The sequence below is a fragment of the Callospermophilus lateralis genome, chromosome 11 (genome assembly GCF_048772815.1).
Source record: "Callospermophilus lateralis isolate mCalLat2 chromosome 11, mCalLat2.hap1, whole genome shotgun sequence".
NCBI classification, from domain to species: Eukaryota; Metazoa; Chordata; class Mammalia; order Rodentia; family Sciuridae; genus Callospermophilus; species Callospermophilus lateralis.
Genome location: NC_135315.1, coordinates 55,669,085 through 55,691,790, shown reverse-complemented (window position 1 = coordinate 55,691,790; position 22,706 = coordinate 55,669,085). Strand labels below are relative to the sequence as shown.

Sequence of the window (22,706 nt, the reverse complement as noted above, 5' to 3'; positions counted from 1 at the left end):
TCTCATACTACTTTGTGCATACACGAAAACTAAAAAACTAGCTTCAAAAATCTGTAATATGTTTACATCTTATTTTCCCTAATGGAAAATAAACCCTCCAGGGCAAGACTTTCTGACTTCCTCATCTAGGGGTTTGCCTCAGGGCTCCTACCACTAAGCTTGGCAGCCCCCCCCCCCCGAAAAAAATACTATGTGTTGAATGAGAAATGTGTACTTTATAGGTATTATGGGTTAAATTGTGCCCCACCCTTCTCTCAAAAATGTGAAATCCTAACCACAGAAACCCCAGAAGTGGACCTAGTTGGAATTACAGTTGTTAAAAAAAAAAAAAAAAAAAAAAAATCAGGTTGTACTTACCAGGTGTAAAGGCACTCATCCATGATCCCAGCAACTCAAGAAGCTGAGACAAGAGGATCACGAGTTCAAGACCAGCCTCAGCAACTTAGCAAGGACCTAAGCAACTTATAGCAAGACTCTGTCTCAAAAGATAAAATGGGGTAGGGATGTGGCTCAGTGGCAAAGCACCCCTGGGTTCAATCTCCAGTATCACAAAAAAAAAAAAAAAGGAGGTCTTACTGGAATGGGGTAGACATTTCACCCAATACAACTGGTGTCCTTACAAGAGAAGAGACGCAGAAACAGGGACACTTGGAGTCAACACTATGTGGTAATGATGGTAGAGACTGGAGAAATGTGCCCATAAGCCAAGGAGCTCCGAGGATCCTAGCAGCACCAGCTGCTAAAAGGAAGGTGAATCTGTTCAGACACTATTCTCTAACACCAGCTAGATGGCCTACAGTTCAATTCTGATAATAACCGCCCAGAGTTAGCACAGATCCAACAATTTCCGGACAAAATGCCACCCCCCACTTCAGATCCTAATCACAAGTTTTGGGCATCCAAATAATTCCACCCAGCTGGTTACAAATTCGGTACTTCGCACAAACCCCTCAGATGAAATAATTCATTAGTCTGACTCATAGAACATACGGAAGGCACTACATTTACAATTCTAATCAAATACATGAAGTCATACAGGTTATAACTACATATATATGTTGTTATATATGTGGGACATAACTATGTCAAGGATATAACTATACAAAGGACACCACTCAGCAACATCCAAATAAAAGAGCTATATGGAGCAAAGTCTAGGGGAGGGAGGAGATGCAGAGCTCAGCACCCTCTCGTCATGCAATTCGAGTGTATTACCCTCCTGGCACATCCAAGTGTTCACCAGCTAGGAAGCTGCACAGGGCTTAGGTGTCTAGAGTTTTGAGATGGGGCTTCATTACAAAAAGCATGATTGATTAAATCATTGGCCACAGAAATGAACCCTATCTCCAGTTCTCCTCCCCTTCCCTCCCCTCCTCAAGAATGTTAGACTAGCCCCCAAATTCCTACACTTTAATAATAGGGTTGGTCTTTCTGATGACCAGCCCCTCTCCTGAAGCTATCTAATGCTTCCCACCATGAGTCATCTTATTAGCATAATATAGACACTCCTATCACTCAAGAAATTGCAAAGATTTCCCAAGTTCTGTACTGGGAACTGGGGACAAAGACAAGACACCCTTTATTATACTGCTGCATGGAATCCATTCTCCCCTAGAGCCTTCAGAGAGAGTGACATCCTGCTGACACCTTGATGTAGGACTTAGTGCATCCGGAACTGTAATGGAACAGATTTCTGTTGTTGTAAGCCATCTAGTTTGTGACAATTTCTTAGAGCAGCCTGTGAAAACTCGGTGAGGAGAGCAAGGATTTCCCTCTGATTAAGATTGGAAGTTAGAATGGGAAAAGCCTGTGCAATCCCTTCGCTTCCATGCTACCCAATGCCCATGAGGACGTTCCTCTGCCCTCCTTTGATCTCAGCAACCTCCCCAATTGAATTCCACCTGCCTGTTGATGAATCCGAACTCCCTCTTCCCCTAGACCTCTCTCCTAAGCTCCAGAGCCTTATAATAGCCTCCTTCTGGACTTCTCCCCTTGCCAAGTCTCACAGGTCCCTTCTCAGTGACCATCAGGAGCATCCACCATTTGCCCAGGCCCAAACCTCAGCAGCAGCTTTAGCTCCTGCAGTTCTCTGAAGTTCCACCAAGGCTCCTGATTCAACATTTCAATAATTTCTGGGATTTCTCCACATCTCTTTTTCTCACAGCCACCAATAGGATGCAGACGCTCATCACCTCAGTAGGATTTCCTAATGTGTTAATGAGTTTTGCATTACTACAACAAAATACCTGAGACAGACTACTTATGAAGAAAAGAAGGTTTATTTAGCCTCCAATTTTGGAGGTTCAAGCCCAAGTCTGGGCAGCCCCACTGCTTTGGGCACATCATGGGGGGAACACATTCTGAGTGAGTACTCACATCTTGAACCATAGAGCTGAGAAAGGAAGGGCATGGTCACACAATCCTCTTCAAGGACCTTAGAGTCCCCAATGACCTTAGACTTCCCATAAGTTCTTACCTCTTAAAGGTCTACAGCATACCCCAATACCATCTCCCTGGGGCCACACCTTACATGTGGATTCTTTGGGGTACACTCATCCAAACCACAGTGCCAACTGGTCTCCTCATTAACAGTATCATATCCTAACTAGTCTCTCTCACTCTAGTCTTGCTGCCTCCATTTGGATCTCCATTATGTCTCCAAAGCAATCCCTTTCAACCCCATATCTGACCTCGCCACCCCTGTTCAAAAGAATAAGAGTAGCCTGGCACTCGTACTGCAAATTTATTCTATCCTAGGAACTATTGTAAGTAATGTGTATATCTCAAATCATTAAAATAATACCATAAAGGTAAGAATGATTATTGTCCCCATTTTTCAGATAAGAAATCGGAGACTGATAAAACCTAATTGACGTGTCCAAGATTTAACAACGAGTAAATGATAGAGCCAAACTATGAAACGATGGGAATCTGACATCAGAATCCATGCTTATGACCCAAAAACTTCAAGGAAAGGTCAAAGGGCCACTCAGTAATTAACCACTGATGCTTGGACAGATTCCGAATTCTGCCTAATCAAGTTGTATGAGTTAGGTTGACCAGACAATTGGCCTAGGTTTTCACCTCTTGGCTCCAGTATTAATAATTCTGTGATTGCTCAGAAATACCATGGGTTGCATAACACATAAAACGGTCATCCTATTTACAAACTTTACCCCTCTCCCAATGATACTTCAAGCAGAGAGAACTCGTTTTACTTACTTGCAAGCACCACACTGCACTTATTTTGGCAGTGACTCATGCCATCCCTACTTTCCTTAACCTGCTAACTTACTCTTCAGGTTTTACTCTCAAGACGTCCTCCCAAACATCACTCCAACCAAATGCACTTATGGTCCTATCCCCCCACGAACACCTCATCTTCCAAAACACCGACTTTATTATAACAGCCAAACTGCTTTTCTCCCACCCTCATGTTTCTAGCAGTAGACCTCACACACAGTAGGTGACAGTAGACTTGACACCAGAGTCCCCAATGGGAATAAAAGCCTTGTATCCAACTTATCCTAGAACCCACCCTAGGGGCTGACATTGCATCACACTTTCATCAACTGGTTTGCTGCTGTGACCCAAAGAGCTGATGAGAACAATTTTAGAAGAGGACAAGTTCATTGGGGGCTCACAGTTTCAGAAGTCTCAGTCCACAGGCAGTCAGCTCCACTCCTCAGGGCTCCAAATGACCCTGAACATCAGTGGTGGAAGAGGGTGGTGAGAAGTGGCAAAAGACATCACACCAGCAGAAACAGAGTTCTATCTATTCAACAAGGACAAAATATATATCCCAGTGACCAGTTAGTCCCAATCTGTGGATTAACATATGGATTAGGATTAGGGTCTCATATCCGAGTCATTTCACCTCTAAATCCTTTTGCATTGCCTCACACATGAGCTTTTGGGGGGACACCCCATACCTAAACCATAGTACCATCTTCCAGGGCATAGTAGCCAACTTTTCATTGCTATGACCAAAATATCTGAAAAGAACTACTTAGAGAAGAAAATTTTTATTTTGGATCATGGTTTCAGGGGTTCCGCCCAAGGTTGGCCGACTTCACTGCTCTGGACCTAAGGTGAGACTTCATGGCAGGAGGGTAAGGTGGAGAAAAGCTGACGGCTCATAGCAGCTGGAAAGCCAAGGGAGCATGCAAGGAGCCAGGGACAAGATATATTCCCCACAGGCACATCCCCAGTGACCTACTTTCTCCAGGCATACCCATCTGTCTAGAGTTACCACCCAGGAGTCCATCCAAATTATTAATGCAGCAAGTGGATTAATCCTCTGATACGGTTACGGCTCTACTTACTGCCTAAAGCTCTACCTCTGCACCTTGCTATATTGGGGATCATGCTTTCGAAACATGAGTTTTTCAGGGTATACTTTCTAGATCAAACCAAAACACAAACAAAGCCTAATTGCAATGACTAACGTTTTTACACCTATCTGCAAAGGTATAAAGGTTCACTCAGCTCCTCTTTCTCAACTAAGGACAATGCTGAAGTCACCCCAGCTCAGAAGCTAACATAGAACCTGCAGAAGGTGCTTGTGGGGAAATGCATCACACTTAACTCCCCCTGCCTGGGTCTGCCTTCCTTTCTTCCATATGTAACGCTGCTAAGGGCACTTCCTAATTAGCACTCTGCTTGTGATTCTCAACATCTGCTTTGTAAGGACAACCCAACCTGTGACAGTAGGTGGTCAATAAACATCTGCTTAAGGAATGGCCTCCTTACTCCTAAGCTGTCCTGTTTTCCACATTCCTCTTGACGCGAATGACCGCAATGGCAGAGGCATGGCTCAAGAAGAGAGAATCGTGCTTTGGAGTTATAGACAGATTATCAGGGACTCCTCCTAAAGCCACATTATACTTTTACTAGGATAGAACAATCTTGGAAATCATGAAGACATGATTGTAAGTTCATGGCTATGTAGTTAGCATGAGAAACTTCAATTTAAGAGGTGTTTTGTTTTTTTTAATCTATCATTGAGAGCAGCGCATAGCTCCATACTCTAGATAAGGACCTATGCCTGATTTTTGCAAAACACTATTGATGACACAGACAGGACACAGATGAGCAAGTCCTGATCCCTGCAAGCATGCACAGCTTCCAGTCCAGTGAGGAAAACTAAAGAAACAGTAACAAGAAATCAAAGTAGGAAGAGAAAGATACGTAAGAGAACAGAGTGCTGTAGAAGCACAAACAAGGAGCCATCAATCACGGGAAGGGACCCAAAGGGGTGACGAACTCTGAAAATGAATTTGACAAATAGTCCTTGAATCCTTTCTAATTCTATATTTCAGACACTGTGCTGGGAATGTACAGATGACTATAAAAGGTAGGGAAACTACCACCTCCAAATCCAGAAGGGGTCTAGAGGAACCTAAGTCCATCATCATAATCCTACCTTCCCAGCCACTAAGGAATCAAAGACACAGGCTACAGCTGGGTCAGCCCAGCACATCTTTTCCTGCCACCATGTGTAAAGGGCCAAAGCCAAATGTGGAATAAATTGGCTTAGACTAGAGAAAGGACCCTTATCCCACAATCAGGACCATTTGGGCTGCTTCTTTCTCTCTTGTCTCCTCCTTAGTTTACATAGATGCAAATCACCTTAGTTGCTGGGAGCAGCCATATCTTGACCTTTGAAACAGCCTGAGAAGTAAAGTAAAACACCAATAAGAGACACCAAAGACAAATGGACAGAAAGACAGCAGGTGCCCCAAGTCACAGGCACCTGGCCTACCTACTTTTAAATGACCTGGGATCTGAAGTAAAGTTTCCTGAATGCTATTTGAACACTGCACAATGTACACATGAATTGAAACATCACATGGCACCCCATAAATATGTCCAATTTTATGTCACTTAAAAAAAATGACACAGTTTCCTTATTGTTTAAGGCACTCTAAATGATGACATCTGTTACTAATAACTAAAAGCATGCTAAGAGGTACAAATGATCAACAGTTTTCTTTACTGCAGAACTGGTTGGAGCCTTAAACACAAATACGGATTGTCAATTTCTAAGATAAATTTATAGCGCATAGCATTTCCCACAGTCCTAGAATTTCTTTTCCCACAGAACAAAACTTGATAAAGAAGAAAAATGACATTCTTCAATCCATGGGCTCAAAAATGCGGTCTGGCCTGCACGGCAGGAAGGCAGAAGAGGTTCAAGGCAAGAGTACAAGTAAGAGGGTCACTGCAAGAGTCAAGGCGAGAGACAGGGACTGTCACCAAGATGAAGACACAGACAAACTATAATGGGAGACAGATTCCTAGTAACTAACTGGAAATACAGAAGGAAATGATTTCTTCAAATGCCAGGAAAGAGGTATCAGAAGAACACAGGCAAATTGATCAAGGAGGGGGCCTTTGATGCCCCTGATTACAGAGGCCAGTAAACACTGGGGTACAGTGAACAGCATCATCACGTCCCCATCCTGGGGGCAGGAAACTCTTGATTTTCCTTTGGCCAAATGCCTCTTCCCTCATTGATATCTTTGTGGACTATCTATCAGAAGAACTTCCTGTCTTCCTATTGCTCCTAAGGATGCTCAGGAGACATGACCCAAACTTGGCCAATTAAACTCTAATCTGTGAATCATCTGAGTGACCCAACGACAGGAAACAACTGGGAAGACCCCCTTTGGCTGTCCTGTTGCCTCTGCAGCAAAGAAATTGGTAGTCACCCCCAGGATACAAAGTCCAGCTCTTCCACTGATTTGGAGGGCTTTCCCCACCCTTTTCCAAACTCCTTTTTTATTGCTTCAATTAGCCAGAATCTATTTCTTCTGCTGCCACCCGAGTAGCCTCACTGATCACAGGAGAACTAGTCCTTAGCTACGTGTCACACAGATTATATTCCAAGGTGTTATGTTTTTAAAATGTGCAGCAATGGAACACTAGAATTCATAGGGAGACTACAGATAATGCATTGGATATTTCAGAAAAGCTAGAACAGACTGTGAAGTATTTTCACTACCAAAAAAAAATGATGTTTAAGAAGACAGCCGCATATCCTGATTTGAACATTACATACAATGTATGCACATATCAAACATCACATGGCACTCCATGAGTATGTCAATATTATGTATCATCTAAAACAAGAAATGATAAATGTTTGAGATGAAAATGCTAATTATCTTGATTTGATCATTATACATTATATAGATAATGTGACCAAATTATCATACTGTACCCCAGAAATGTGTGTCATTTAAAAAAAAAAAGTACAAGCAAAAAGGAAAAAGTAAAATAATCTATCAGTCCTCAAAAACAAAGAAAATTATCAGCAATGATCTAAAAGGCTACTGGCACAACAGTTCCTAAAAGCAGACTATTTTATCCTATGAGATTGAATTCAGAGTACTGATAAAGAGATTCCCATGTTTGAAACCAAGGCTCAAGAGAACTTCCAACATATTTGTATTTAGACTTGTTAAGGCCCCAGAGTTAAAATATTATAAGAAATTCTGACTACAGTTGTCCATTTTGAGTCCTGGGAGCTTTTTTTTTTTTTTTTTTTAAATAAGATATATGTTTATTTTAAAGAGTTTGAAAGTTAAAGTATAAGCAACAGAAAGCAAATCAGTCCTAATCCCACCCAGAGATAAACACCACAGGCTTCACTTCCAGGGTTTCCTGATTCCCTTCCAGTTCTTTCTATGCAGTTTGTTTGAATACTGTACAATCTCAACTCTGTATGCACTTCTGTATCCTGTTTCCTTATCTTTAAACATTTCTCTACACCCTTAAATTTTTTCTTCATGTTAAGAAAACACTAAAATAATCACAATTGTATAAACGTACCAGAATTGACTTACTCATTCCATTAATATTAGACATTAGAATTTTGTTCCACTTTTTCCCCCTCTACTGTACAGTCATTAGAGAATAGCAATAAAGAGCATCGGTGATACTGGGAGCCAACAGATCTGCAAGCAAACCCCAGTGACATCTGTCACCAACTGAGCAATCAGCAGCCACAAGCTCACCTGCTCTGGGACTAGTGTAGAAAATGGGGGAAATAGGAGAATCTACCTTGGCATGGGTACAAGGGCTACCCAGGGACATCTGTAAGGTACTGTACGAGCTATGTCATGGGACATACTTAATAAACAGCACTCAGGAGAACGAAGTGGCTACAGGCACATTGTCTGAGGAGGCAGAGGTGTGCGGTAGATTCTCTGAGCTCAAAGCTCTGTTCATTTGTTGCTCTGTTCATTTGTTACATTCCTTTCTTTGAAAGTATGTTTTCGGTTCCCCATTTGGTTAACACAAGGAGGAGCAGTCTGAAGGGACTTTTGCAGATACAGTAACTGCTGGTTCTTTCAACAAAGTGAGAAAGAAAAAAAAAAACCTTCAAAGGGTACATTCTTACCTTTTCTGCTGAAACTGCAATAAGGAAACAAAGTAAAGAATACTCTACTGGCAGAAATTTTATTTTATGCTCTTTGTGGTTAAGGCTACATACAAGATATTCCATTATCTTAAATGAATGTGACATTTTTATTTTTATACAAGTCAGGAGCAGTTAATTAGCATCTCTAAAACCACCTAAACTGAAGTAACTTGAGGGGCCCTGAGGCTGCTGAGAAACTATACTAGGGAGAGAAGAGCTGGAAGAAGGCAGTTGTCTGACCTTGACCTACTTAGGATGCAGTTCAAGTTAGGCTCTGCCTCTTTCAGCCTCCTTTTCACCATCTGCAAAACAGGACTGTAAACAGTACCGATTCATAGAGATGTTGCAATGAGTAAATTAAAATAATGCCTGTTGCCAGGTGTAGCAATGGTGTCCCAGGCCTGTAATCCCACTTCTTGGGAGGCTGAGGCAGGAGGATCACCAGGTTCAAGTTCAGGCTAGGCAACTTAGTGAAACCTTGAACCCAAATTAAAGATGTAATAAAAGGGCTAGGGATATACCTCAGTAGTAGAGTACTCCTAGGTTCAGTCCCCAGTACTACAAAACAATAATAATAATAATATTAATAATAATAATAATAATATAATACCTGTAAAGTATACAGCCAGATTCCTATAATAGGTGACACATATGTGACTTTTGAGTTTCTCCTTTCACACCTAAGTCAGGAATGCCTTTCTCTGCTTCATTTGGTATAGCCAACTGATTCTCTTTGGTCAATGAAATACCAGAAGTGGCAAATGTCACTTCCAGAAGAAACATTAAGAGCCAGGGACTCACTGTTTCCTCACTTTGTGCCTGTGCCATTACAGAGGCACGGGTGGTACAGAGCCCACAACAGTCTAAAAAGGCTGCCCTCTGTGCCACTGAGATTTCGGGTAGTGCAGGGGGGGTTCTTAACCCAGACTAACCCAAGTAATACAACACCTATTAGTCACCATCAGCATCAAATGAGAGAGGCCATTACCATTATTGATACCTCAAGTCCAGCCAGGCTCTTGGCTAATCAAAGAAAAGTTTGATTTGAGAAAAAAAAAAATGGATATTCATTTCAAGTGGTAATTTTCAAGTACTTGGAAATTATAAATAAGGTCAAAATATATGCTTTGTGTCGAAGAGATCAGTACAGCAAGGGACAGTGCTAACAACTAAAATGTATTGACTGCTTATCATAACCAGGAGTTACACTAAGGATATCATATCTTATTTAACCAGATAAAGTAGGTGTCATTCCAGTAAGGTAGAAGGATATTTTCTGTCCTCTTCATTATTCTCACCATTATAGGGAGGGCATTAAAAAAAAGACACACACACACACACACACACACACACACACACACCTAATTTTGACATGAGAGGCAGTGAATAGAAGGAAGAGAAAAGTTTGTTTTCCTAATGTTGCTGCACTCTGATGGATCTGACCAATTCATGTGGAGGAGGATGAGAATCTATAGATACCTTCCTGTGATTGACACAGAGCTTCTCAGGCCTGGAAACCAGGGAGAGGGCAGGACAGAGGGGGCCACAGGATGCACAGAAGGAATGAAAACATAATAGGGCCAGGGAGCAGAGGGAGAGAATGCTCCTAGTGGTTCTGATTTAACGGTGGTAGAGACTCCCTGTCTCCAATTATCCAGGGAATCTTTGTGACTAGTAGTTCCAGGCAATGAAATGTGAACAGAAGTAACCTTTGCAAATTCCAAGCCAAGGCATTTAAGAGACAGAATGCCATTTCTATATTCTCTCTTCACCTTTAGCTGTACTGAAGGAGGAGGGAAGAGGGGGAGAAGATGAATATAGACTAGATTCCCAAATTCTACATGGAGGACAGCTCTGCCTGGGAGTCCCTCACACTCCAGGCAAATTTCCAATAAGCCTAAAATAAACTCTTGTAATGTTAAGCCACTGAGATTCCAGATCTCACCTGAGATCTTGGCAGAGTCTAATCTACCCTGAAACACAACATGGAAGATTGAAGACTAGGAAAAAAATAATAATAATAATACAAAGTAAATCAGGAGGATAGAACTTGGACATTAAAACAGCAGAGATTACTAAAAAAAAAAAAAAAAAGGTACTGATTAAGAGCTAATGAAAACGGAATCCAAAGAACATAAATTAAACCTAAGAGCTGACTGCAGAGGTAAGGGGATTCTCTGGGACAAAACCAGTCAATGGGAAAAGAAGAGAGAGAAAGCGAGTTAGGAATGACATTGGAAATACATATTCCAAAGATTCTTTTAAAAAAAACATCAAAATCACAATACAATGAATGCCTTTCTATAAAAATGTTATTCAAAGTGACTCAACAAAAGGTAGGAAACATGAATAATCCAGTGACTATTAAAGAAAGTTGGAAACTGACAAAGAGCTACATAGAAAAATGCATCCTCAGAAAGCAATCCCCAAACTTCAAAGAACTGAGCGATTCCTCATCTCACCATTCCAAAGAAAAAGGAATGTTGAACAACTCTTTTCTACACACTTATCAAATGTGACAGGTATAGCAAAAGAAAGATCCAAATGTTCGAACTTATGAATACTGAATGCCAAAATTTTAAATGAAACAATACGTTAATCTAGCTATTACAGAACAAAATTAACAAGCCCTTATCCAATTGACTGTAGGAAGGCAAGGAAAGTTCAATATTAGAAAATCTGTCAAGGTTCAAACACCCAAAATAAGGATGACTAGGAAGGACTCTATCATTGCTGTATTCCCAGTACAGAGAACAATGTCTAAAACATAGCAAGTGCTCGATAAATAATTATGGAAATAATCACTGAATAAATATTAATGAATTAAAGAAAAATACACACTAGGCTATCATGATTATTGGTAAAGGCCATGATAACAAATCAAATTTAACTTTGGTACCAAAGAAAATTTCAAAGGAAAAGAATAAAATTATGTACTAGGAAACAAAAAAAAAACTCTCAAAATAATCATGTCTATTTCTTAAGATTAATAGGAAGACATGGAAGCCTTATTTTTCTTTTTCATTGTAATTTATCCTGTGCAGTTTAAAGTGAAAGTTAAAACAATATCCAAACCACACAAACATTAGATATAGTAGTGACCAATTTTAAAACAAAATCACTGAGTCATTGTTACACATTCCTCATCTTTAATGTTACATCTTGTTATTTCAACAGTTCTCCTAAACCATGCAATTAGACAAGAAAACAAATAAGTACAAACACTACAAAGGAGGACGCACGATTCTTATTTGCAGAAGATATGATTATCCTATAGAAATCCTATAGACTCGGTGTTTTTAAAGTATTTAAAAGTAATAAGTTCATGAAGATGGCTGCTAATGATATAAAAAATCAATAGCTTTCATATACTCTAACAAGAAAAAGCTTAACAAATTATTCTAATCACTGAAACTACATTAACAGCAAGAACACATTATCTAAAAATGAAAGTACAATTGTGCAGGACCTAAATGGACAAAAAAACACTTTATAGGACCATAAACTGAGTTGAAAAAACATACTGTATTCCCAAATGAAGAATTCTCATTGCATTCAAAATTGCAAAATCATTAATTTCACCCATCTTAATATATACATTTAAGAAAATACTGGGAGAGAATAAACAAGTGATCATAGCCAAAAATGTATGATCAACTTTCATTCACAAGAGAACAACTCGGAGATGTGCCGTGGTGGAAACAAAGAAGATCTTTAGTCAAATCTTTGAGTTTAATGACCAAGCCAAGGTGCAGCCAGTCCATGCCAGAGCTGGGAATAGGCCAGTCTGATCCCACAGCTCCTCCTCCTCAAGGCTTGGGAACTCACAATAAGGATCACTCTACAGTCATTCAACTGTGCCACTGAGCTCATCACAAACTCCTGCCAGAACTGATAAGACAAAGGGAAAAACTAGAAATCCTAGCAATCGCTACAAATAGGTGAAATCTTTTACTGCATAGTAATGATGATATGTAAATATGGCCGAATTATACTATTCAAATTAAGAGTAGATTAACTAATTAAAAAAAAGGGAACTAAATATGATATCTAATTCATGTCATATGTCACAACTAATGACTAGCAAATTAAAGATTGATGGTAAAATAAAACTATTAGAAATAATAATAAAAATGTATATTGGTATAATCTGGGGCTGAGAAAAGGGTTCCCATATGTAATGTTGAAGCACAAACCATAAATCAATAGATTTAGGATCACAAATATTAGATTCCTATGAGGGGGAAAAAACCGACAGGGAAATATCTGTGGTAAAATATATGTATTCTTACATATTAAAAATTAGCTAAAAGTCAGTAAGAAAATAGTTCTGAATATGATTTCAGAAAAACAGGCCAAAGACATATTCAGGCAATTTAGAAAAGGCAATGAATGCCCAGAAAAAAAAAAAAAAAAAACTCAACCACACTAAAAATTGCAAGAGGTAAAAGAAAAGTTTTCTATTTTCACCCATATAAGCTATAAAGCTATAACATTAGCTTCTGATAGGGTTGGAGAAAGAAGACTGACAATTCCACCTAAAATAAAAAAATAATGTGTGTGTGTACATCTGTATATATAAACTATATACACACAGAGTTCTAAGATTCATACTCTTTAACCCGCAATCCCACTTCTAGGACTTCATCCTAGAAAAGCCAATTGCCAAGAAATATTTGCCAAATGATCAGTAAACAAAAATCTGTTAACTACAGTAAAATATTACATTGCCTAGAGAAATTATGCTATGTATAGTTATTGGTTATTGGCATATTCGAGATAGAATACTAGGGAGCAGAAAGCAGTTTACAAAACAGTGTACAGGGCTGGGGTCATGGCTAAGTGGCAAAGTGCTTGCCTAGCACGTGTAAGGCCCTGGGTTCGATCCTCAGCAACACATAAAAATAAATAAAGATATTGTGTCATATACAACTAAAAATTAAAAAAAAAAAAAACAGTGTACAGAGTAGTATATGGTCGCAACTCTTCTTTTTCTTTTTTTCCAGTGCTGGAGTTTAAACCCAGGGTCTCACACATGCCGGCCATTCTCTTTTTTAAACTGTACAGTCATGGGCCTCATAATGACATTTCAGTGAAAGACAGACTGCATATGCAATGGTGGTCCCATAAGATGACATCAACGTGTGATGTCATAGCCATCTTAGTGCAAGAAGATATGATACTCAGAGAACCAAGAAATCTCCTAGCAATATCCCTATAGTTAAGTGACTCGTGAATATATACACTCATTAAATACTCAAAACTATATCCAAAATATTAACTGTGGCCCCCAGTAGTGAGATTATTGATGATTTTTTTTCATTTTTTGCTCATCCATAAGTTTAAAATTTTTCTACAATAAACAAATATTACTTATGTAACCAAAAAGAAAGTTAAAAAAAGTAAATTGAATTCTGTGGGAAAATAAACATTTCTTCTAAAAATATGCTCTAAAGTTGGAAAATGAAACCAAAAACATCTGCTTCCTGGACAGAAAGGAGAATTTTAAATTGCTAGACAGCAGCAAACCACCCTAAGGCAGCGGGGTCCCAGGTTCCTGTGCCCAAGGGGGAGTCCCAACCCTCCCACCTCTCCCCTTAATCATCTCTCCGACTAATAGGTACCTCAAAACAGAGGTGAATCATAATTTTATTATTTACTGTCCTGACAACACTTGAAGTAATTTGCTTTTGACTACAATAAAAGGGATGCTTACTAATCCCCTCTAAAATGAACTACCATGAATTACTGTTTTAGTCACATAGTTACTGATTTACTTTTTCTAGAGAGAGAGGGAAAAAAAATGGTCATTATCACCCATCATAAAGAAATACAAACAGATGTTGATGAATTCCTTTGATGGAGGCAAAACGGGAGGAGAAATGATTAATTGCTCTTTAAGAGAATGGGTTCCTCACACTGGCTTGCAGGTCTGAGAAGAACTCTGCAAGAAATCCAGGCAACCTCATGCCGACTGCTAAGAACAGTCCAGCAGAACATGGAACACCCATCAGACCTGCACAGTTAGGAGCTTAGAAGACAAGCAAAGAATATTCTCTCCAGATCAGCTAGCCTGGTTATCAGGGGTTTAGTACATTCTGTTATCTCATATGGATACACACCAGCAGCGGGTAAGGTTTGTGCCTCCAAACTCTAACGCAGAACTTTGGAGGACAGATTTGGGTCTGGACAGACCTGCAGGACTGACAGGAAGCCTAGAGCTGGGCCTATGTTGGTCTGAAATCACAGTCAGGGAAATAGCAAGAAGGGAACAAAGAGGCCCGATGACTAATCTGGACTGGGTTCTGACTTCTCCTTGATGTCCTATTGATTGGGTCATGGCTTTTCAGGCCCATGTTGAAGGGCAGAGAAGTGGCTCAAGGAAACCTTCAAGGAAAAGATCTTCACTGTCATCTCTGGCCTCAGCAGAAATGCCTGCAGTGCCAGAGCTCCTAGAGGCTGCTGCAACCTCAGCATCCAGCTCTGGACCACTGGCTGATGCCCGGATCACTGCAGTTAAATTGTGAAAGCGGCACACAGCAGCAGTGATGTTTGGCAAGGTTGTCACCAAAGGCCTGTTCAGGTCCCTCTTGCACACCAAGCAGTCTAGGAATAGAAAAGAGGGCTCTGGAGACAGAACTTCATCTTCCACTCCCCACTTACAGCCTCTGAAACCATGCAATCCAACCCGATCCACCAGTCTTGATCCCTCCCATAGCTACTTGCCTGCTCTCTGACACCTTGAACATCTCCCATTTTCATATGAGAGCACACAAACCATTTGAAGCCATCAATTTGCAGTGGCTGTTGGAATCAGTTTCTAAGAAGCCCTTTCTATTTAGAAGACTAACGTCTTCAGAAGATTGAATAGACAAGCAGAAGAGGAAACAAACAATAAACCTCATCAAAAGATTAGGGGTAGGGACACTGTCCTGATACTTGGTGCATAGCAGTTTCTCTGAAATTCATTGGCAACTGAATAATACGTTAACGAAAGAGCCACATTATGAAGTTTAATGTCTAATGAGGAAGATGAATGAAAAATGGTAAAAATTATGACACAATTGAACTATTATAAACAGGATGCAGATTCTGAGAGCAGGGATTTTGTTTGTTCTGCACTGCAATATTCCCTGAACCAGAGCAGTGGCTGGCACACGGTAGGCACTCAATAAATATTTATTGAGTGAATGGATGTGAGCAGGCCATAGTGCACATAATCCAATAATAGTTAGAACATGTGCCCAAAGATACTTCTAGCTTCCTGGTGCTAAATACTCTGTGTGGCACATTTCGGAGGTAACCTCACCATTGTTATCACAATTGCCACAGTGCAATCCTTATTAGTCTCATTTTGCAGAAAAGGAAACTAATATGAGGTAAGCTTAAGATTAGCAAGCAGCAAACCAAGTATGTCCCACGCCAAAGCCTAAGCTCTTAACCATCAGGCAGATGGTGGCCAAGAAGTCCTTCCCAAAGGTTGGACTGAAGTAGAGGGACAGAGGTGAAAGTTCAAACCAAGAAGGATCATGTACAAAGACTGCAGAAGTAGATGAAGGAAAAGAGGAAACTTTTTGCAGTTAAATCCAATGAGTTTTATTAACTTTTTTCATCCCTGAAGTCCTCTCTACTCTTGGACCTGTGCATTCAGGGGAAAGCAGGAGTAACTCAACAGACTTCATTTAAGTAGGGCAACTCTCTCTTGTTCCAGTGACTTGGGCCAATCCCTAGCAGTTTTCAGTTCAGAATAACTCCTCTGGAACCTTCAACTGATCAAAGGTGATCTCAGTAAAAAGCCACAAGGAAAGTCCACTCTGAAGTTCACCTCCTAGTCTTCTCATAGAGAGAGGGGGAAGTCACCACTTCCAAAACACACAAGAGTCAAGTGATGTGCCAAAGCAACTCTACAAAGTGCTTTAAAATTCCACACCTAGAGTCCCAACTTCCAATCCTAAAGGCTTCTTCAACTGACTGAGGAAATTAAGAAGTGAATTCTGGCCCTTTTACTCCCATGCACATAGGATCATGACTCACAACACTCTCAATAGGATAAAGAAAATGCTGCTCCTTTCATTTATACTCATGGACCAATGGAGAAAAGGCATCTAGGAGGAGCACATCATTTGCCATGCAGGGAAAAAAGGAAGGCAGCAAGAATAAAAGCACTGACATGAAAATGGTCTCAGCATGTGGAGCAAGGAACGCCATGTAGCTGGAATTCAGAGATGAGAAGAGGGTGGAACAGAATGGGCATGGTGAGACAAAGTGAGGCCAAATCAGATATGGTCCTGTAGGGCCACCTTAGAGACTGGGAACGACAAGTGGAATGAGATTCCATTGGAAGCTTTCAAGCAACAGGGTGCATGAACTGACACTTGCTTTACAGGTTTACTCTAAATTTCATCAAAATGGATCCAGGCTGGTTGTCACTTTACCTGGGCCATGACATATATAACAGGCGCCATTGGAGAAAGACAGAATTCATTCAGCGGAGTCCCACAAAAAACAAGTAGTAAACACCTCGGAATGACCAGCTACCTGTACTTCTAAGAATGTGCCATCAGTAAGACAGACCACTTTATCTAAAACCCAATTTCCCCTCACCCTTTTTCATTCCCTCCATGTACATGAGTAAAGGTATTATGCCCTGGCTCAAAAATCAAGAGCCGTGTTTCAGGGAGACCAGGGAGAAAGTATAAACACCCTATGAACACTTACATTCTGGCAATGAACAGAAATCCCACGAGCAAGAGAAAACAGCAACCCATGTCTAGACTCAGGAACCTCCCAATCACTTGGTTGGTCTGATATGTGAATGATTTGGACTGACCTAGGGGAAGCCAAGACATTAAAGACTGGTCAGCTTGACTGTCATTCGCTAACCAATGAGTACCAGGAAAACACTATCTCAGCATCCAACATACCAAAGTGAGTCCACGTGAGGCTATATTTGTGGCAATACCATGCCAGAAATCTGGGCTAATCTGCCTCTGCTATTCATAAATTCCCCCTCATGTTAAAGCACATGTGTTTGGAAAGGAAAGAACGAATCCAAGTCAATTTTAGACATTGTTACTTGGAAACCATCTGGAGTCCCTGGAAGCATAAGAAGCCACCGCATCCCCTGCCCTCAAATGCCCACTGTAACTAGGGCAGTATGCTTGGATGGGAGTTTAGATGTCCCCTATTCCCCAGGGAATTCCCCACCCCCACCCTACTAGATGCCAGTTCAAGCTCCACTTCCCACCCAAGAAAGGTATTTTGTTTCTTGGTAAACCTAGTGGAGAGCTCTCCATGTGTTGAGTTTGCACTTGAATTGCACCCAAGGCTGGGTTCTTAGCTTTCAGATTGTTTTAGAACTGCACACCTAAATTCCTTTGCCACAGCATCGGTGGGAAATCCTTCCCCAGAAGCTGAAGCACCATTAAAAAAAAAAAAAAAAAAAAAATCCCCTCTATCTAATATTCCTGTGTTCAGGAGAATGTCTGGCTTTGGAAGAGACCCACCAGAATCCTTATGTAACCTTAATAGATGTTGGCATCCCGCAGAGCTGCTCCTGGAGACACTGGCCCAGATGCAGCCCATTTTCACCATGATGAGAGCAGCTTCAGGGGGCCTTGGTTTTCTGTCCCCCTCTCCTACCTGGTTTGGAGCTTCTGCTTACCTCATCTTCCAAAGGAGTCGGACCTCCCTTTCTGCAGCCTCTCTCTCTCTCTCTACACTGAAATCAGTCTAAGGAGCAGCGCCATGCCTACCAGCACCTTCTCTTCCCTCCTACCCTCCCCCTCTCCATCCTCTCCCCACCACCACCAAACGCTTTAAGAAACCCGGCCAGGAAAGTGATCCAGAATCTCGTACTGCCATAGTCCCTGAAAACAAACACCGGCGGGAGGGGCAGGCCGATCAGGCCCAAGACTTCCCCTGGACCCCAAAGCAGCCCCTCTACTCGGCGCAAGGGAGGGGAAGGATCTCGGGGAGACCGACTGCGGTTCCGCTGCTTCCAGCACAATCAGAGCAAACACCTGTTTCCAGGAAGATACGCGGCCAGAGGGAGAAGGGAGTCCCGGGGAACGGCAGGGAGGACGAGGTGAAGGGGCAGCTGGGGACGCAGGTAAAGGATGCGTCACACTTTACGCTTGGCAACCAGAGACCCGGACAGGCAGGCAGCGAGTGGGAAGGACTCCGGGGTCTGGAAAGTTCAGAGAGGAGGGGTCGCGCCTGGCCAGCAGAGCCCAGGAAGGGGCCGGCGCGGAGTAAGGGACAGCGAGGAGAGACCAGAGGGAGGGAGGGAAGGAGGCCAGGCGGGCTCCATCACCTGCGCGCCCCGGCGGAATGCAGCCTCGCAGGGGCGCACCAGCCCGCCTGCCTGCGGGTGACCTACCTGCCCACCGTCTGGTTGGCCAGCTGGCGCATGCGATTGAACTGCTTCTTCATCGTGGCCCCGCTACCGCGCTCGCCGGGGAGCTGGGGAAGGACGGAGCAGCCCGGAATCCGCCGCAGGGTTACATGGCTCCCGCGCGGAGCCTCCCGGGCGACGGCAACGGCGGCGGCACTGCGGAGCCTCCGGGAGCCGTCTGGCCCGCGAGCGGCTCCCTCCCGAGGGCACCACCGCCTACTCCGCCTGCCGCCGCGCCGCCTCCTGCCGCATCCTCCTCACGCGCGCCGCGATGCCCTCATAGCAACGCCCGGGGCCGCCCTCGGCGCCGGCCGGGTCCTCCCCGGCTGCAGCCCCCAACCCCAGCCGGCGAGCGGACCCGGGAGTCTCCGCAGGCAAGCTGGCCGGCTGGCCGGGTGGTCCCCGTGCGCCTGTGCGGAGAGCGCCGTGCATGCTGGGACTTGTAGTTTGTGCCCACCTTTCCTCTGTCCAAAGTTTGCAAGGGCAGTGAAGTGTGGAGGTGGGAGAAGGAGGCTTAGCCTCCGGCTTTGCTCTTTTCCATTTTTTGTAAAGTATATATACATTATATACATATATATTATATTATTCAATATAATATATATGTATTTTAAATAACAAAGTCAAACCAAGAATGCAATAGCAAAAAACAGGATGAGCATGTCTCTTATTGCATTCCAGGGAATGTGAGGCAATCCTGTTCCAATTCACAGGGAATAGATCTATGCTAGCGTGTACGTGGCTTATTAATAAGGTCACCTCATTCATGTTGGGCAGGGTTAAACTTGGGGCACAGGAATTGACGGTAGGTTTCGAACCACGCATAATATTGCATCCCAAAAGTGTCAGCCTTAATTTTCACCAAACCCAGTAAGTAACCAGAAACCAATATAGAAGAAAGATGTAATCACAGTGGCAACGTGTTTACCTGGCTAACTTGACAGAGACAGCTTTGCTATGTGGCTTAGATTCTGGTCCCACCACCCTGCCACCACCAGAAGATGAAGTGGCATTAGATGCAGCTGCCCCAGAGTTTTCTATGCTGCAACGGATTGGCATCCGTTGTCTCTTGGAAAGGGGTGGTGGCTTTCTTCAGGTATTATCCTCAGGAAAAAAATTGGTGGTTGCTGTTTGATGTTAACTTTGTTTATCAAATAATAACGGTATTGTTGGGTGGTAGGGCCAAACAGATATGAGTTCCTATATTAGAATTCCACCTACCTGTTACATAACCTTAGGAAAATTGCTTAAACTCTCTAAAATTCAGTTTTCTCATCTCTAATGGAGTAATAGTGCTGCCTGTTAGGTATCAAAGAAATAGATCTATTTGTTAAATTACCAGTAATCAAATTACATATAAATTACTGTGTAGTATATTGTCACATTCATCTACAACAAATATGATGCTAATTAGCATAATAGAGAAAAATTCTATTCCTACAACAGAACTCCTATTCTGATGAATGAAAGAATTTTTTTTCAAAATGGGATATTTTGCATATGTTGATTATAGTTGCAAGATGTCCTAAATATGGCTCTAAGGATCTTGCTGGCCAGCTGAACAAAAGATGGTTTGAGGCATGTCTTGGCTGAGTGAACATGAAATCTTTAATTAATTGTGAATTTAGCCTCTGCTTATTAGGTCAGGCAGCTCCAGCCAATTAACAAGTGAAGGAATTATTTGCTTTTAACTAATTTTTATGCCTATAATGTCAATATAATGTTTATACAAACTGAAATTCTTTTAATATTTTAAAAATGATTTTATATGCATAAATAATACTGAGATGCTAAAGGCACTGTATGATTTTTAGCAACACTATTCCTGGTGATAATTACGTTATCCACTGCACTAGCCCCTGGCCACATGTGGCTATTGAAATTGAAATTAAGTAATTTTAAAAAATTAGTTCTTCAGTCACCCTAACCCTGGACTTAACAATAACCAGCGAATTTTCTCCTTCCTATCCCAGGAAAGGAATGACAGTGCATAAAAAGTAGAAAAAGGAATGTCAAGTCTACCTTTTTGATCTTTCAAACCAGGCTTCAGAAACATGTGTAAGAAAATATAGTTTTTAAAGAAAAAAGTTTTGAGCTTCAGGAATATGAGCTTTGGACTTTTAATTTGATGATGAAGGATGTACTATCTACCTAAAGTACCCACAGCCTGGGCTGAGGATGTAGCTCAGAGGTAGAGTGCTTGCCTATCATGCACAAAGTCCTTGGTTATGTTCCTAGTACCAAGAAGATAAAATAACCCTCAGACTGGGGACTGTTGAAAATGTTGATGGGGAAATGGAGACACACAAGAGAAAGGAAGGTGTGTAGATCTATCATTGTCCAAAAATTCCACTGTTTACTGCTATAGAAAAAAAATTGTACTTTATGTTCCCAACTGAGACCAAAATCAGCCATGTGATTTTCTTTGGGCAATGAGTATTTCCAAAGAAAATAAGTGGAGGACATAATTTTATGTCTGAGTAATATATTGAGTATGCCCATAGAAGTGATTTATGCTACTTCCAAATTCAAAAGTTTTAAGAGTCACTCTATGATTCTGTTCTTTTCTTTTTTTCACCCTACCATAATCCCAACAATGGGTTGATTAGGTGCTGCCATGGAGCAGAGATTATCCAGTTAGAGTGAAAAAAGTACCTTGGCTGTTCTAAGTCATATATTTAGGGGTTGTTTTTTAGTGCAGTATAACTGAGTCCAAGTTGACTGCTGTGTAGGTATCACCAACAAAGTAGCTTATATCTTATCCCTTCATGTAGTCAATACTTAAGTTGGAGCAGGTGAGCTGGAGGCAGGCCTATCATAAACCTTTGAAGGATCTGGACATTTTGAAGGATCTGTCCTCCACTTCATTTTTTTTAAAAAAAATTTGTTCTGTTTAGATATCCATGACAGTAGTAGGTATTTTGACATATTATTCATACATAGGGTATAACTTATTCTAATTAGGATCACATTCTTATGGTTGAACAAGGTGTGGAAATTACACTGGATGTGGATTCATACATGAACATAGGAAAGTCATGTTCAGTTCATTCTACTGTCTTTCCTATTCCCATCCCTCCTCCCTTCCCTTCATTCCCCTTTGTCTAATCCAATGAACTTCTATTCTTCCTTCCCACCTCCCCTTGCCTTACTGTGTGTTAGCATCTAATATCAGAACATTCAGCCTTTGGTTTTGGGGATTGGCTTATTTCACTTAGCATGATAGTTTACAATTCCAGCCATCCACCAGGAAATACCATAATTTCATTCTTCTTAGGCAACCACTCTGGAAAGCAGTATGAAGATTTTTCAGAAAATGGGGAATGGAACTACCATTTGACCCAGTTATCCCACTCCCTGGTATATGCCCAAAGACGTTAAAATCAGCCTACTATAGTGACACAGTCACATCAATGTTTATAGCAACTCCATTCACAGTAACTAAGCTATGGAACCAAACTAGATGCCCTTCAACAGATGAATGGGTAAAGAAAATGTGGCATATACACAGAATGGAATATTACTAAACTATAAAGAATATTACTCAACAAAATATAGCTTCTCACTTGCATCAACAATGCTATATTACTCAGACATAAAATTATGTCCTCCACTTCTTGAATGAAAGCTAAGCTAGGAGTGGCCAAGCTCACAGAGATCCTCTGCTTTCTAAGCAAAGTTGTCTACACCACAGTCCTGTGGTAGCTCCAAGGTCCCTGCACTGAAGCCAAGTGCAATAATTTGTGTGTGTGTGTGTGTGTGTGTGTGTGTGTGTGTGTGTGTGTACACAGGCACGCACGTGCATGTGCGCATCTGCCACAACAATTAACAAAAGTACCTGAAAAATGGATGTGAAAAGAAAGTTGTTAGGGTCAAAGATGGTCA

General features: G+C 41.5%; 1 protein-coding gene across 2 annotated transcripts in view; it reads right to left on the bottom strand.

Annotated features, from left to right (window-relative positions):
- The window catches only part of Arhgap44 (Rho GTPase activating protein 44), a 172,662-nt gene extending 153,442 nt beyond the window's left edge, over window positions 1-19,220 (bottom strand). For both annotated transcript variants that reach the window (XM_076869168.1, XM_076869167.1), the window contains exon 1: window positions 18,810-19,220. In XM_076869168.1, coding sequence (XP_076725283.1) covers window positions 18,810-18,862 — 53 coding nt within the window. In that variant the 5' untranslated portion in view covers window positions 18,863-19,220. The remainder of the gene's footprint in view (window positions 1-18,809) is intronic.
- Between the last annotated feature and the right edge of the window lie 3,486 nt (window positions 19,221-22,706).